At 40.2% G+C, this 18,083-nt stretch overlaps 1 protein-coding gene across 2 annotated transcripts in view; it reads right to left on the bottom strand.

Moving 5' to 3' along the window:
• The window catches only part of EXOC3 (exocyst complex component 3), a 99,742-nt gene that overhangs the window by 23,610 nt on the left and 58,049 nt on the right, over nucleotides 1-18,083 (bottom strand). For both annotated transcript variants that reach the window (XM_053714394.1, XM_053714393.1), the window contains exon 9: nucleotides 4,034-4,181. In XM_053714394.1, coding sequence (XP_053570369.1) covers nucleotides 4,034-4,181 — 148 coding nt within the window. The remainder of the gene's footprint in view (nucleotides 1-4,033; nucleotides 4,182-18,083) is intronic.

The raw sequence follows: 18,083 nt of genomic DNA, 5'->3' as shown, positions 1-18,083 counted from the left end.
CTATTCCATTCCTTAGAAATCATATCAGAAATAGCATCAGGAACTGGAAAAATCTCTGGAGTAACCACAGGATGTTTATAAACAGAATTTAAATGTTTACTAGTTTTAATATCAAGAGGACTAGTTTCCTCAATATCCAATGTAATCAACACCTCTTTTAACAAGGAACGAATATATTCCATTTTAAATAAATAAGTAGATTTGTCAGTGTCAATATCTGAGGAAGGATCTTCTGAATCAGATAGATCCTCATCAGAGGAGGATAATTCAGTATGTTGTCGGTCATTTGAAATTTCATCAACTTTATGAGAAGTTTTAGAAGACCTTTTATGTTTATTAGAAGGCAGGATGGCAGACAAAGCCTTCTGAATCGCATCAGAAATAAAATCTTTTATATTCACAGGTATATTATGTACATTAGATGTTGAAGGAACAACAGGCATTGTACTATTACTGATGGATACATTCTCTGCATGTAAAAGCTTATCATGACAACTATTACATACCACAGCTGGAGATATAATCTCCACAAATTTACAACAGATGCACTTAGCTTTGGTAGAACTGTTATCAGGCAGCAGGGTTCCAACAGTGGTTTCTGAGAAAGGATCAGATTTAGACATCTTGCAAATGTAAGAGAAAAAACAACATATAAAGCAAAATTATCTATTTCCTTATATGGCAGTTTCAGGAATGGGAAAAAATGCAAACAGCATAGCCCTCTCACATAGAAAAAGGCAAGAGGCATATAGGAATGGGGTTTTAAATAATGAAATTATTTTGCACCAAGTATGACGCACAAAGCAACTGAAATTTTTTTTGGCACTAACAACATCCGGAAATGACACACTCGCTTCATTGTAGACGCAACCTTGTGCAAGGAACTCAGCGTCAACTAAGACGCCGGAAATTACGAATTTGCGTCAACGGACGTACCTTTGCGCCAAAAAAATCTTGCTCCAAGAATGACGCAATAAACTTTGGCATTTTGCTCCCTCACGAGCCTAATTTTGCACGTGAAATTTAATGAAAAAGCAGTCAATTGAAAAAAAGACTCCTGAAAAAAGACTATAGCCCAGGTAAGAAAAAATATTTTCCTAAATATGTTTTTTCCCAAATATGAAGTCTGCAAAAGGAAATATACATAAGCCTGACTCATGGCAAATATAAGTACAATACATATATTTAGAACTTTATATTAATGCATAAAGTGCCAAACCATAGCTGAGTGTGTCTTAAGTAATGAAAACATACTTACCGAAAGACACCCATCCACATATGGCAGATAGCCAAGCCAGTACTGAAACAGTTATCAGTAGAGGTAATGGACTATGAGAGTATATCGTCGATCTGAATAAGGGAGGTAGGAGATGAATCTCTACAACCGATATCAGAGAACCTATGAAATAGATCTCCCGCGAGGAAAACCATTGCATTCAATAGGTGATACTCCCTTCACATCCCTCTGACATTCACTGTACTCTGAGAGGAATCGGGCTTCAAAATGCTGAGAAGCGCATATCAACGTAGAAATCTTAGCACAAACTTACTTCACCACCTCCATAGGAGGCAAAGTTTGTAAAACTGAATTGTGGGTGTGGTGAGGGGTGTATTTATAGGCATTTTGAGGTTTGGGAAACTTTGCCCCTCCTGGTAGGATTGTATATATAAAGCTTAACTGATCAGAACTAAGGAATAAATATCAAATTTTTACTAAAAATATAGTTACGTAAATATATAATACGTTTGGAGGTTACTGCTAAATAAAGTATAATTAATATTGTAACCTAAGATATATCTAACACGGAGGCACCGCTGAAAGATCATTATTCTTTATCACATGGATATCATATATTTTGTAGTAAAGTAAAATTTATTATAATTTTTTTTTTTTATATTTTTAAAAAAACAACTTGTTTTTTGTGCTGTTAAAATTGTATTAGCGTTTTAAATTAACTAAATACTAGGCCAAAATAACTATGTCTGTCACTAGAAGTGAATCTATACACAGTAGTGAAATGTGTCCCCAAACGTTACCCCTTACTAAGGCAGGCTCCTTTAAAATGGACGCTATCATTTAATATTTTGGGTGATTTTAATGAGTATATTGATATGCTTACCACTAAGGCCAAAAATATTGCTATTGATAATATAATGTGTAATGAAACAAGTGAATTATTCCAAGAACTATTAAAAATTAATCAATGCAAAAATTCTAAAAAACAGAATGAGCTAATACTCAAATCCTGGCCGCTTGTAAAGTGCATTAATGACGAAATGTCCATTCATCTTATAGAAAAGGAATTGCAATTACAGCAGCTAGAAGATGAAATTCACTCATCACGCAAATGCGAGGAAAATGTAGAAATAGCCCAAAATTAAATTGTTACATTTCCCCAGAACATGGCCACCTTACAAAAGCATAACCAAAAATTAGTAGCCCAAATAGAACGTTTATTTAAACAACTTGCATAGAGCCAGGAAGAAAATTTCTTATTAAGAGAAAAATATCGTCAGGCTGAAACCCAGCACCAGAAAGAGCTAAGTGAACTAAAAAGGCAGTATAGCAATAATAAACCCCCCTCCATTAGTAGTGAAATTAATGAGGATAGTGCAGATATTATAAAAACCCTAAAAGAATTTGTGCAGAGTATTAGGTTACAATTTAAACAAAGGACCCCAATTGGCTCAGAAGTAAACTTCCCAAATAAGCAGTCACCTCATGTTTTAAATTCAGGGAATTTCTCCACTTCAGAGGGGGAGGACAGTTATTGTAGTGAGTCAAAGGGTGGAGCCAGCTACCCAAATAGCCCATATAATAATAGGGATTGCCACATAGTAAAAATAGGGCAGATAGAGGGTGCTCCAGCCCTAATCATAAGGTCCCAATGAGATCCAGTAAGGTACTTAGTAAAGTATATGACACCCCTACAATAATTAAGTTCTTAAATAAAGCAGTACACCCATTTTCCAGAAGGGGGACCACTTCCATAATTGATCATATAGAGGTTTATGAAAATGTTTTAGCTGTATTAAATATAAACGATGGGCAATCTAAAATTGAATTTCTGCCATGGGTATTTGAAGGCAAATATCTTAAGTTTTTTATTTCACTAAAAGACATGAATATTAATTCTTGGAGTGAAATAAACAGCGCAAAAAGGACTTCAGGCAGTATCGCACAATCAACACAGCGAAGGCAGCTGTATACGGTTTGAAGTGTGGCGCGAATCAAAGCCCAATCAAATTCCTTTCTTCACTAAAAAGTGCTTACAGTATGGCCGAAAACTACCCCAAATTTGAAAGCTCAGAATTTGTAAATTTATTTTATGAAGCATTGCCCTCGCACATCAAAATAAATCTGGCTAGAGATTTTGATAACTGCTCATTGGATTGGCTGATCAGAGAGAGTACAAAGTTATACTTTATTCAGCATTCCAGTGAACAGGGGGTTAAAAGAGAACCAAGGCCCAGCCCTAAAATTGTGGCAGAAACCAGGGTATCACCTAGCTACTAAATGTAGAGTCTAATAAGAAAACTTATGCGGAGGTGGCAACTGTAGCTATAGAGTGCTAGACACATGCACATTCCTGAGCTCGTATGAGCCTACCTAGATTTACTCTTCAAGAAAGGATACCAAGAGAATGGAGCAACGTTGATAACAGAATTCAATTGGAAAGTTGTTAAAAATTGCTTGTGCTCTCTGAATCATGAAAGATTAATTTTGACTTCACTGTCCCTTTAAAATGGCAGAAAACATTCACATATTAGCAGTCATACAACCCTAAAGTTCAACTATAAAAGCACAAAGCTTCAATCTGATAAATTATTTCTCTTTACATCATCTTTTTGCTGTCCACACTAAAATTCACAGAACCTTTTCTTGACATTATATAAACTGAAAAAATTATGGTAGGAAAAGGACACTATATTTTACAATGGCTGAAAATTTATGTTAATTCCTGGACAGTGGATTTTAGTAAAGTATCGATAATGTTATGAGGTGAAAAGATTTTCAAAAGCAGGTCCTCACCTCCAGGTCCAGAAACACTTCATCTAGCAGGCTGCTGCACCCATCCTTGGCTATGAGGTCCAGTGTAGAGTCCATGGTTAAAGGACTTGGTGGTATCACATCGTCTTCATGTCTCATATATTTTCTTTTCAGACTAACTATGGATTCTCTAGACAGCAATTAAGCACAAACTGATTGTAAGTTCTGGTACATATTTCCATGTAACAATGCAATAACTATTGTTATATTAAGAAGAAGTTGTAATGAAAAGATAAAAAAATGCTAGAGAAATTTATTTTTACATAAATGTCCTTTTTCACCATGTACTTAACCCCTTAGCAGGGGTTAAAGCTGCTCCCTCAAGGGGCAGTGCATTGTCACACTTGAGAAGAACTTGGCTGGTGAGACAATTGGAATCACTATTGGTACATATATATCCACAAATCATTACCTTTGAGCTGCTCAGAAATCTCCTTGCATGGATTAAAAACATAGTGAAAAAGGAAATGTAAGAAAGAAAAAAAAAATTGTTATCTTAAAATTTGCTGAGTAGCCACATCCCGTTGATGGAATTTTAAATATCCAATCAGGATGCTAGTCTCAAGACTTACACGGTACAAGAAACTTGCATCGGGCACAGTCACTTTATGACACTTCTCAGTTATAGAAAGATCAAAGTGCCAACTCAGCACTGATTGGTTGTTTATGCAGATGCAGCTGACAGTAAAAAGAGCACTTACTCTGATGCGTTGATCTTAGTTTTAACTAAAGAAAAAAAAGACTGGTGTATTTCATAAAACTTTTCCTATCTCACAGTAGCACCAAGGAAAAATGGGAATTTATGCTAAGTAACACGTCCCTTTAACCCCTTAAGGACCAGCGAAGTACCCTGTATGTCACTGGCCTTTTTTTGGGACTTGATTGTTTTATAGCGCGGTCTTGCCACCAGCGTTGAGACTGCTCTATTCCACAAAGCCTGCTGGAGGGAGGGTATCAATAGCGTCTTCTTGCTAGACTTGTGCTATTATGTCCTGAAAAAACCCTTAACGACCAGTGACATACAGGGTACACTGTGGTCATTAAGGGGTTAAGGGACATCATTTATTCTTCCTGTAAAATGTTAAAGTAAAAACAGAATTTATGCTTACCTGATAAATTACTTTCTCCAACGGTGTGTCCGGTCCACGGCGTCATCCTTACTTGTGGGATATTCTCTTCCCCAACAGGAAATGGCAAAGAGCCCAGCAAAGCTGGTCACATGATCCCTCCTAGGCTCCGCCTACCCCAGTCATTCGACCGACGTACAGGAGGAAATATGCATAGGAGAAACCATATGATACCGTGGTGACTGTAATTAGAGAAAATAATTCATCAGACCTGATTAAAAAAACCAGGGCGGGCCGTGGACCGGACACACCGTTGGAGAAAGTAATTTATCAGGTAAGCATAAATTCTGTTTTCTCCAACATAGGTGTGTCCGGTCCACGGCGTCATCCTTACTTGTGGGAACCAATACCAAAGCTTTAGGACACGGATGAAGGGAGGGAGCAAATCAGGTCACCTAAATGGAAGGCACCACGGCTTGCAAAACCTTTCTCCCAAAAATAGCCTCTGAAGAAGCAAAAGTATCAAATTTGTAAAATTTGGCAAAAGTGTGCAGTGAAGACCAAGTCGCTGCCTTACATATCTGGTCAACAGAAGCCTCGTTCTTGAAGGCCCATGTGGAAGCCACAGCCCTAGTGGAATGAGCTGTGATTCTTTCAGGAGGCTGCCATCCGGCAGTCTCATAAGCCAATCGGATAATGCTTTTAAGCCAAAAAGAAAGAGAGGTAGAAGTTGCCTTTTGACCTCTCCTTTTACCAGAATAAACAACAAACAAAGAAGATGTTTGTCTGAAATCTTTAGTGGCCTCTAAATAGAATTTTAGAGCACGGACCACGTCCAAATTGTGTAACAAACGTTCCTTCTTTGAAACTGGATTCGGACACAAAGAAGGTACAACTATCTCCTGGTTAATATTTTTGTTGGAAACAACTTTCGGAAGAAAACCAGGCTTAGTACGCAAAACCACCTTATCTGCATGGAACACCAGATAGGGCGGAGAACACTGCAGAGCAGATAACTCAGAAACTCTTCTAGCAGAAGAAATTGCAACCAAAAACAAAACTTTCCAAGATAATAACTTAATATCTACGGAATGTAAGGGTTCAAACGGAACCCCTTGAAGAACTGAAAGAACTAGATTAAGACTCCAGGGAGGAGTCAAAGGTCTGTAAACAGGCTTGATTCTAACCAGAGCCTGAACAAACGCTTGAACGTCTGGCACAGCTGCCAGCCTTTTGTGAAGTAAAATAGACAAAGCAGAGATCTGTCCCTTCAGAGAACTTGCAGATAATCCTTTCTCCAAACCTTCTTGTAGAAAGGATAGAATCTTAGGAATTTTTATCTTGTTCCATGGGAATCCTTTAGATTCACACCAACAGATATATTTTTTCCATATTTTATGGTAAATTTTTCTAGTTACAGGCTTTCTAGCCTGAATCAGAGTATCTATTACAGAATCTGAAAACCCACGCTTTGATAAAATCAAGCGTTCAATCTCCAAGCAGTCAGTTGGAGGGAAACCAGATTCGGATGTTCGAATGGACCTTGAACAAGAAGGTCCTGTCTCAAAGGTAGCTTCCATGGTGGAGCCGATGACATATTCACCAGGTCTGCATACCAAGTCCTGCGTGGCCACGCAGGAGCTATCAAGATCACCGAAGCCCTCTCCTGGATGATCCTGGCTACCAGCCTGGGAATGAGAGGAAACGGTGGGAATACATAAGCTAGGTTGAAGGTCCAAGGTGCTACTAGTGCATCTACTAGAGTCGCCTTGGGATCCCTGGATCTGGACCCGTAACAAGGAACCTTGAAGTTCTGACGAGAGGCCATCAGATCCATGTCTGGAATGCCCCATAATTGAGTTATTTGGGCAAAGATTTCCGGGTGGAGTTCCCACTCCCCCGGATGGAATGTCTGACGACTCAGAAAATCCGCTTCCCAATTTTCCACTCCTGGGATGTGGATTGCAGACAAGTGGCAGGAGTGATCCTCCGCCCATTGAATTATCTTGGTCACTTCCTCCATCGCCAGGGAACTCCTTGTTCCCCCCTGATGGTTGATATATGCAACCGTCGTCATGTTGTCTGATTGAAACCTTATGAATTTGGCCTTTGCTAGATGAGGCCAAGCTTTGAGAGCATTGAATATCGCTCTTAGTTCCAGAATGTTTATCGGGAGAAGAGATTCTTCCCGAGACCATAGACCCTGAGCTTTCAGGGGTTCCCAGACCGCGCCCCAGCCCACCAGACTGGCGTCGGTCGTGACAATGACCCACTCTGGTCTGCGGAAGCTCATTCCCTGTGACAGGTTGTCCAGGATTAGCCACCAACGGAGTGAATCTCTGGTCCTTTGATCTACTTGAATCGTCGGAGACAAGTCTGTATAATCCCCATTCCACTGTCTGAGCATGCACAGTTGTAATGGTCTTAGATGAATTCGTGCAAAAGGAACTATGTCCATTGCTGCAACCATCAATCCTATTACTTCCATGCACTGCGCTATGGAAGGACGAAGAACAGAATGAAGAACTTGACAAGAGCTTAGAAGTTTTGATTTTCTGACCTCTGTCAGAAAAATCCTCATTTCTAAGGAGTCTATTATTGTTCCCAAGAAGGGAACTCTTGTTGACGGGGAAAGAGAACTTTTTTCTATGTTCACTTTCCATCCGTGAGATCTGAGAAAGGCTAGGACGATGTCCGTATGAGCCTTTGCTTTTGACAGAGACGACGCTTGAATCAGGATGTCGTCCAAGTACGGTACTACTGCAATGCCCCTTGGTCTTAGAACCGCTAGAAGGGACCCTAGTACCTTTGTGAAAATTCTCGGAGCAGTGGCTAATCCGAATGGAAGTGCCACAAACTAGTAATGCTTGTCCAGAAAAGCGAACCTTAGGAACTGATGATGTTCCTTGTGGATAGGAATATGTAGGTACGCATCCTTTAAATCCACCGTGGTCATAAATTGACCTTCCTGGATGGTAGGAAGGATCGTTCGAATGGTTTCCATTTTGAACGATGGAACCCTGAGAAATTTGTTTAGGATCTTGAGATCTAGAATTGGTCTGAATGTTCCCTCTTTTTTGGGAACTATGAACAGGTTGGAGTAAAACCCCATCCCTTGTTCTCTTACTGGAACTGGATGAATTACTCCCATCTTTAACAGGTCTTCTACACAATGTAAGAATGCCTGTCTTTTTATTTGGTTTGAAGATAATTGAGACCTGTGGAACCTTCCCCTTGGGGGTAGTTCCTTGAATTCCAGGAGATAACCTTGAGAAACTATTTCTAGTGCCCAAGGATCCTGAACATCTCTTGCCCAGGCCTGAGCAAAGAGAGAAAGTCTGCCCCCCACCAGATCCGGTCCCGGATCGGGGGCCATCCCTTCATGCTGTTTTGGTAGCAGTGGCAGGCTTCTTGGCCTGCTTACCCTTGTTCCAGCCTTGCATCGGTCTCCAGGCTTGGTTTGGGTTGAGAAGTATTACCCTCTTGCTTAGAGGATGTAGAAGTAGAGGCTGGTCCGTTTCTGCAAAAGGGACGAAAATTAGGCTTATTTCTAGCCTTAAAAGACCTATCCTGAGGAAGGGCGTGGCCCTTTCCTCCGGTGATGTCTGAAATAATCTCTTTCAAATCAGGACCAAACAGTGTTTTGCCCTTGAAAGGGATGTTAAGCAATTTTGTCTTGGAAGACACATCCGCTGACCAAGACTTTAGCCAGAGCGCTCTGCGCGCCACGATAGCAAACCCTGAATTTTTCGCCGCTAATCTCGCTAATTGCAAAGCGGCATCTAGAATAAAAGAGTTAGCCAATTTAAGTGCATGAACTCTGTCCATAACCTCCTCATACGAAGATTCTTTATTGAGCGACTTTTCTAGTTCTTCGAAACCAGAAACACGCTGCCGTAGTGACAGGAACAATGCATGAAATTGGTTGAAGAAGGTAACCTTGCTGAACAAACATTTTTTTTAAGCAAACCCTCTAATTTTTTATCCATAGGATCTTTAAAAGCACAACTATCTTCTATGGGAATAGTAGTGCATTTGTTTAGAGTAGAGACCGCCCCCTCGACCTTAGGGACTGTCTGCCATAAGTCCTTTCTGGGGTCGACTATAGGAAATAATTTCTTAAATATAGGGGCAGGAACAAAAGGTATGCCGGGCCTTTCCCATTCCTTGTTTACTATGTCCGCCACCCGCTTGGGTATAGGAAAAACATCGGGGGGCACCGGAACCTCTAGGAACTTGTCCATCTTACATAATTTCTCTGGAATGACCAGATTGTCACAATCATCCAGAGTAGATAATACCTCCTTAAGCAGTGCGCGGAGATGTTCTAATTTAAATTTAAATGTTACAACATCAGGTTCAGCTTGTTGAGAAATTTTTCCTGAATCTGAAATTTCTCCCTCAGACAAAACCTCCCTCCTGGCCCCTTCAGATTGGTGTGAGGGTATGTCAGAAACGTTATCATCAGCGTCCTCTTGCTCTTCAGTGTTTAAAACAGAGCAATCGCGCTTTCTTTGATAAGTAGGCATTTTAGATAAAATATTTGCAATAGAATTATCCATAACAGCCGTTAATTGTTGCATAGTAATAAGTATTGGCGCACTAGATGTACTAGGGGCCTCTTGTGTGGGCAAAACTGGTGTAGACACAGAAGGGGGTGATGCAGTACCATGCTTACTCCCCTCATCTGAAGAATCATCTTGGGCACTATTATTATCTGTGGCATCATTGTCCCTACTTTGTTTGGACACGATGTCACAATTATCACATATATTTAAATGGGGAGACACATTGGCTTTCATACATATAGAACATCGTTTATCTGATGGTTCAGACATGTTAAACAGGCTTAAACTTGTCAACAAAGCACAAAAAACGTTTTAAAATAAAACCGTTACTGTCACTTTAAATTTTAAACAGAACACACTTTATTACTGAATATGCGAAAAAGTATGAAGCAATTGTTCAAAATTCACCAAAATTTCACCACAGTGTCTTAAAGCCTTAAAAGTATTGCACACCAAATTTGAAAGCTTTAACCCTTAAAATAACGGAACCGGAGCCGTTTTTACATTTAACCCCTATACAGTCCCAGGAATCTGCTTTGCTGAGACCCAACCAAGCCCAGAGGGGAATACGATACCAAATGACGCCTTCTATAAGCTTTTTCAGTGGATCTTAGCTCCTCACACATGCATCTGCATGCCTTGCCTTCCAAAAACAACTGCGCATTAGTGGCGCGAAAATGAGGCTCTGCCTATGACTAGAGAAGGCCACCATCTGAAAAAGGTGTCCATACAGTGCCTGCCGTTTTTTAACAACAATCCCCAAGATTATAATAACTATAAAGAGCTATAATCTGTCAAATATGCTTAGCAAAGTAATCGTTTTAGCCCAGAAAAATGTCTACCAGTTTTTTAAGCCCTTATAAAGCCTTTATTCTTTTACTTAATCTAAGAAAATGGCTTACCGGTCCCCATAGGGAAAATGACAGCCTTCCAGCATTACCAAGTCGTGTTAGAAATGTGGCCAGTCAAACCTCAGGCAGAAAAGTCTGCCAACTGCTTCCCCCAACTGAAGTTACTTCATCTCAACAGTCCTGTGTGGAAACAGCAATCGATTTTAGTAACGTTTGCTAAAATCATCTTCCTCTTACAAACAGAAATCTTCTTCTCTTTTCTGTTTCAGAGTAAATAGTACATACCAGCACTATTTTAAAATAACAAACACTTGATTGAAGAATAAAAACTACATTTAAACACCAAAAAACTCTTAGCCATCTCCGTGGAGATGTTGCCTGTGCAACGGCAAAGAGAATGACTGGGGTAGGCGGAGCCTAGGAGGGATCATGTGACCAGCTTTGCTGGGCTCTTTGCCATTTCCTGTTGGGGAAGAGAATATCCCACAAGGATGACGCCGTGGACCGGACACACCTATGTTGGAGAAACAAAACATCATTACACTATACAATTACTTGTGTTGCCTGTTCTTAATCTACTTCATCTCTGAAAGGCTGGATTGGTTCGGTAATATTTGAAACTAAAAACTCAAATGTAAACATATTACAATATAGATGATTTATTTAGCAAAAAAGAGCTCAGATTCTGTTCTTAAATATACTGCAAACTGCCTGACTCAACTAAATATACACTACACAGTGATTGCTTAGAACAGGGAACAATCCCATTAACAGTTAGTCCTAATTAGTCACAGTCAAGAGCGATAAGGATTTTCTTTTTGGCTTATCTATGGAGCTAGGGGCAAACACTTTTTTTTAACAACAAAAGAAAGGTATTTTATAATGAAAGCAAGCAAAACAAAGTATATCAAAATGCTATTTCAATTTAATTAATCTATTGGTAAGACTAGGAAAGTGGATTCCATAAGGTTTTTCAATAGGTATATCCCTGAACAACAATTTACAAAATCTAGTAGACTGTGCTAGCAAAAACATAATTTATGCTTACCTGATAAATTAATTTCTTCCAAGGTGGTGAGAGTCCACTATCCATTACTCCTGGGAATTACTCTTCCCTACCACTAGGAGGCGGCAAAGATTCCCAAACCCCAAGAGCTCTATAAAACCCCTCTCACCTCATAGGTAGCTCAGTCTAATATATAAGCCAGGCAAACAAAGTAGGAAAATAAATAAGAAGAAAAGTAAAAGGAGTAGGGAAAAAAATGAACGCAAGAAAAAAACAACACCAGAAAAAACACAAGGTGGGGTCTCATGGACTCTCACCACCATGAAAGAAATTAATTTATCAGGTAAGCATAAATTATGTTCTCTTTCATACTGGTGGTGAGAGTCCACAATCCATTACTTCTGGGAACTAATACCCAAGCTGTGGAGTCCACGACTAATGAGACATAAAGGGCGGGATTAAAGAAACATCTTTTGTCACTGAAAAACTAAATCCACAACTTCAAAAAACTTTTTTTTTAATGCAATTAAAATTAATACACAGCCAAAATAAATCAAGCTGACAACTGCCTGAAGGACCTTCCTACCAAAGGCTGTCTCAGAAAAAGCAAAAACATAAAAATGGTAGAATTTAGTAAAAGCATGCAAAGAAGACCACGTAGCTGCCTTGCAAATTTGGTAAACAGAAGCCTCATTCTTGAAAGCCAAAGAAGTGGCCACTGATCTAGTAGAATGAGCAGTAATCCGTATAGGTGGAGGCTGACCTGCCTCCAAGTAAGCCTTATAAATCAGAAGTTTCAACCAAGAGGCCAAAGAAACGGCAGAAACTTTCTGCCCTTTCCTAGAAACAAGAACAGTGAACAAACAAACTAGACGTTGTTCTGAAATACGAGCAGCCTCATCATAATACTTCAACGCTCTAATAACATCCAAAGTATGCAAAGATCTTTCTAAAGCATGCGTGGGATTAGGACACATAGAAGGGAAAACAATTTCCCGACTGCCACTGTCAGAAAACACAACCTTAGACAAGAAATGAAACTTAGTCCTTAAAGGCACAGTTCACCCAAAAATGTTCTCCCCTTTAAATTGTTCCCAATGGTTCATTTTACCTGCTGGAGTGTTTTAAATTGTTTACAAGTAGCTCCTTTATCCCTAATTTGGCATTTGAAATAGTTGATTTATCCTGTGGTATCTCAACCTATACTGAAAGTTTCTATACTGGAGTATATTCTATTGAATAGCCTAAGTAAACACAGCCAGCAGATGAGATTACACTATCAGTGGGGGGCATGATAGTTAAGTAATACAATTATAATTTTCCATTGTTCTCTCTAAGTATTGAGCTTTGGTTTTCTAAACAAATATAAGATAAGGAAGCAAGTCTGTGTACACTGAAAGTGATAACATAATGAGATCTGATATTACCTGAAGCTCAACCCATTGTAATAGGGAGGTTTAAAAAGCACAAAACCAGCTACTTCATATACACAAATAAACCTGAAAATGCAATTTCTCATACATTTTATACTCTGCAGCTGGTATAACAAGTTATTGAAAATACATTCATATAAAAACAATTTTACAGTGTACTGTCCCTTTAAGACTGCCTAATCCTGATGAAAAAAAAAAGTTAAGAAGGATCACAACAAAGAGCAGACAATTCAGAAACTCTTCTAGTAGACGAGATAGCCAAAAGGAACACAATATTCCACGAAAGAAGCTTAAAATCCACTTTATGCATAAGATCAAAAGGAGAAGCCTGCAAAATCAAAGCTAAGGCTCCATGGATGAGAAATTAGTTTAACTACAGGTTTAATTCTAGCCAAATCTTGAATAAAACCATGCATGTCTGGAAGATTAGGAATCTCCTTGTGGAAAAGAACTGAAAGAGCTTTAATCTGACCCTTCTTAGAACTGGCGGATAAACCTTTTTCCAAACAATCTTGCAAAATCTTAGGAATTCTTATAGAACGCCATGAAAAAAACATTATCCGAACACCAAGAAATCAAGGTCTTCCAAACCTTAGAATATATATATATATATATATATATATATATATATATATAATGTTCCTGGTCACAGGCTTACGTGTCTGTATTAGAGTATCAATAACAGAATCAGAGAACCCTCTCTGTTTAAGAACTATCCTTTAATCTCCATGCCATCAAGCTAAGAGATTTGAAATCCTGATGGAAAAACGGACCTTGAGACAGAAGGTCTGGACTCAAAGGAAGTGGCCAAGGAGGGTGACTGGACATCTGAACCAAATCTGCATACCTAACTCTGCAAGACCAAGCTGGAGGAATCAGAATTACTGATGCCTCATCTTGTCTGATTGTGGCAGTCACCCTAGGAAAAAAAACCAGCGATGGAAAAACAAAAGCTATTCGAAAAGACCAAGGAACTACCAGAGCATCCACAAACACTGCTTGAGGATCCCTGGACCTTGCACAGTAACTGGGAAGTTTGTAGTTCAACAAAGAGGTGATCAGATCTATCTCTGGGAGACCATAAAGATCTACTATCTCACTGAACACATCTAGATGAAGAGACCACTCCCCTGGATGCAAGGACTGACGACTTAGAAATCTGCTTCCCAGCTGATCACTCCAGGAATATGAACAGCAGAAATTTGCCAACAACTGACTTCTGGCCTAGAAAAAAATTGCAATACTTTCCTCATGGCTAGTGAACTTTGAGTTCCCCCTTGATGATTGACATACCCCACTGCTGTGATATTGTCTGTCTCAAAATGGAGATAAGACTCCCTTATCAATAGAGGCCAACTCTGAAGGGCTCTGAAAATTCTAGAACATTTATAGGTAAACCTTACCTCCTCAGGAGATCAAACCCCTTTTGCTCTCTCAGATTTCTAGATAAGCCCGAACCTGAAAGGCATCTATAGTGACAGATAGGAAAACCAAAAGTAATAAGCTGATAATTTAGCCACCAAGACAGAGACTTGCTTGTTCTGAAATCTAGAAGAATTCTCTGAGATAGCGGAGTATGATCCCTGCAACATTGTTGATGCATACAAAGCTTAAGAGGCCTCATGTGAAAACGAGCAAACTGAATAGCATCCAATGCCACAATAATGAGACCTAACACCTCCATGCAAGTAACAACCAAGGAAAAAAAAGAAGAAAGAGACTGAAGTTCAGACAGGCAGAAACTAACTTTACCCTCCTTAGATCTGTCAAAGATAGTCTTTGAACTGAATCTATCCGAACCCCCAGTAACCTTTGTCTGAGGAAGCAGCGTTCTCTTTGGAAAATTTCCAACCATTGTTGAAGAAACGACGACAGTCAGCTGGTGTGAGATTCTGCTAAAAGAAAAGATGGAGCTTGAACCAAGATATCTTCCAGGTAAGTAAGCACATCAATACCCTGAGCTCTGATCACAGACAAAAGGTTACCCAGAATGCTTGTCCAGAAAAGCAAACCTTAGAAACTGATGATGATCCATGTGAATATGAACATAAAAATGTATGGATCCTTTAAATCTATTGTGGACATAAACTAACCTTGCTGAACAAAAGGTAGAATAGTCTGAAAGTCCCCTCCTATCTTTGGAACAATGAAGAGATTGGAATAAAACCTTTTCCTCTGTGCCAATACCGGAACAGTATAAATCCCATAGATTCTAGATCCAAAACTGACTAAAAAAATGCCTGAGGCTTCATAGGATTTCTTGGGACATCGGACAGAAAAAACCCAATTTGATAATCCTGGGAGAATATATTTAGTACCCAGGGATCCTGAAGAGATTGGAACCAAGCTTCCTGAAAAAGGCATAACCTGCCCCCAACCAAAGCCTCTGGAACGGGGGCCGCACCTTCATGCAGACTTGGATGAGGGAATAGATTTCTTGGACTGCTTAGACTTGTTCCAATTAGAACTAGGCTTTCAGACAGAACTGGGGGAACCCTAATTCTAAGAGGAAGAATCGGATTTCTGTGCCCTGTTCTGAGAAAATGCCGAAAATGATTAAAAGCTTTATATTTTACCTTTTGGGCTTCTTGTCCTGAGAAAGAAAAATTCCTTTACCTCCCAGTCTCAGAAGAGATAATAGAATCCAAACCAGAATTAAAGGGACACTGAACCAAAAAAAATTATTTCGTGATTCAGATAGAGGATGACATTATAAGCAACTTTCTAATTTACTCCTATTATTAAATTTTCTTCATTCTCTTGGTATCTTTATTTGAAATGCAAGAATGAAAGTTTAGATGCCGGCCCATTCTTGCTGATTGGTGGATACATTCATCCACCAATAAAAAAGTGCTGTCCAGAGTTCTGAATAATAAAAAAAAAGCTTAGATGCCTTTTTCAAATAAAGATAGCAAGAGACCGAAGAAAAATTGATAATAGTACTAAATTAGAAAGTTGTTTAAAATTGCATGCTCTATCTGAATCACGAAAGAAAAAAATTGGGTTCAGTGTCCCTTTAAATAACATCTTTCCCTGAAAAGAAACAGATAAAACATAAATTATGCTTACCTGATAATGTAATTTATTCTGAAGGGAAGAGTCCACAACTGCATTCATTACTTTTGGGAATACAGAACCTGGCCAACAGGAGGAGGCAAAGATACTCCAGCCAAAGGCTTAAATACCTCCCCCACTTCCCTCATCCCCCAGTCATTCTGCAGAGGGAACAGTAGGAGAAATATCAGGGTGAAAAAATGTGCCAGAAGAACAAAAAATTACAGCCGCATCATAGATAAAAACACGGGCGGGAGCTGTGGACTCTTCCCTTCAGAAGAAAATGAAATTATCAGGTAGGCATAATTTATGTTTTTCTTCCTAAAAGGGAAGAGTCCACAGCTGCATTCATTACTTTTGGGAAAAGAATACCCAAGCTAGAGGACACTGAATGCAAACAACAGATGGGTACAAAAGGCGGCCCCTTCGAAAGGCACCACAGCCTGATAACTCAACACCCTAAAAAGTATAGACGACACAGGTGAAAACCCGAAGCCCAGTTAACTGCACATTCGTTACACCGCTGGCAAAGCCGAACTAAACCACTCAATCCCAGAGTCCGTCAAGCCCAAACAACCTCTGAGGAGTCAGCCCCGCGGATCACAACTCCCATGAAGGTACCCAGCCAAGACAAGGACCACTATCTCCCCCCCAAAAAGGGGAACAGAATCTCAAGAAAAATCCAAAGGATCAATCCACTCTGCAGAACATAGAACAACCTAAGGTTGTCGTACAATAGCAACGCCCAGGGAGACAAAGAAAAAGAGATCCATACACAGGAAAACATGCCCCAAAAGGAATCAAGGGACACCCTCATATCCCTGACCCTGAACCATACCCAAAGGCATTCCAGGAAAACCATGAGTTACCTGATGCCTCATATCAAATCTAGATCCAAGCTAGACAGCAGAAATAGGATAACTATCCCAGCAGCTAGTAAAGAGTTCTCCAAAAAGAACACCCACCATCTGAACAGGAACTCCCAATGGCCAGCTTCCAGGTAGAAAGCTGACTCACCGTTGCTAAACCCAAACACAGAGGTGTATCAAAGCTTGCTAACACCCAGTTAAAGTGCCATTAGCCGTAGCTGGTTACACCCTTAAATGGCAATAGCTGTAGATGGGTTCAACTGCAAACCTTCCAAGGGCTCCCAGCCCTCTGAATATCGGGCTCCAAGGAGTGCCCCCTCCCAGCACTGAACGCCAGTGGAAAAGGAGGAGGACAACCAAGACCTCCCACAAAGGAAAGAACCGAATCTAGAGAAAACGGTCAACCCTGGATAGAGTAACCGACCCCCAATCTTCCCTCTAGGATAATGGCCCTAGCCCAAAGGCTAGTCAAGACCAGAGACAAGAAGATAGTTCTTCCTTTAAAGACCATTTAGATAGGAAGCATCCATATATCAGAATCCAACATATAGCAGGAGCCCCATAGGGATCAAACCCTCATCCTCCCACTGCAGGAACGGAAGAACCAGTCACTACATCACAATTCCTCTTCCAGGATTCTGGAACGCAAGAAGGGAGAAGACCCTTACAAGGCAAGACCCACATGTTGCTCCAAATACTAAGGTAACTCCGAACCCGGAGAACCCTAACCCCGCTCCAGAAGAGAAGGGAAATAAACTACGGAAAACTAATTACCATAGAGGCGAGACCCCTCGGCCATATCGCCAACCCAGGTGAGGATACCTGGAGGCTACAGGAACAGCGTAAATGCGTCAGAAAACCAGTAGGGAACCGTCAGAGAGACCTAACGCCTAAGCCACAAAACAAGGCATCCCTCACAGGAACCCAGCCTCTACGGAGAGAGGTCCGCAGGACCACAAACATCTAGTGTGAGATCGAACTGTCCACACCCATCCAAGGAGAGACATGGACCTGGGTCAGGGTCCTCAAAAAGGAAACAAACGAAGATCCAACTTCCAGAGGAACACTAAGCTGCCTCCTACAGGAGAAACCCACCTCTAAGGACGGTAGACTTGGCGATCTAGCAATAGCCTCAAACTCAAGAGTCACAAAAGACTTCCTTAACTGTCTAAGTTCCAGTACCC

The sequence above is a fragment of the Bombina bombina genome, chromosome 5 (assembly GCF_027579735.1).
Source record: "Bombina bombina isolate aBomBom1 chromosome 5, aBomBom1.pri, whole genome shotgun sequence".
Classification (NCBI taxonomy): domain Eukaryota; kingdom Metazoa; phylum Chordata; class Amphibia; order Anura; family Bombinatoridae; genus Bombina; species Bombina bombina.
This window is presented reverse-complemented; position numbering and strand designations above follow the sequence as displayed.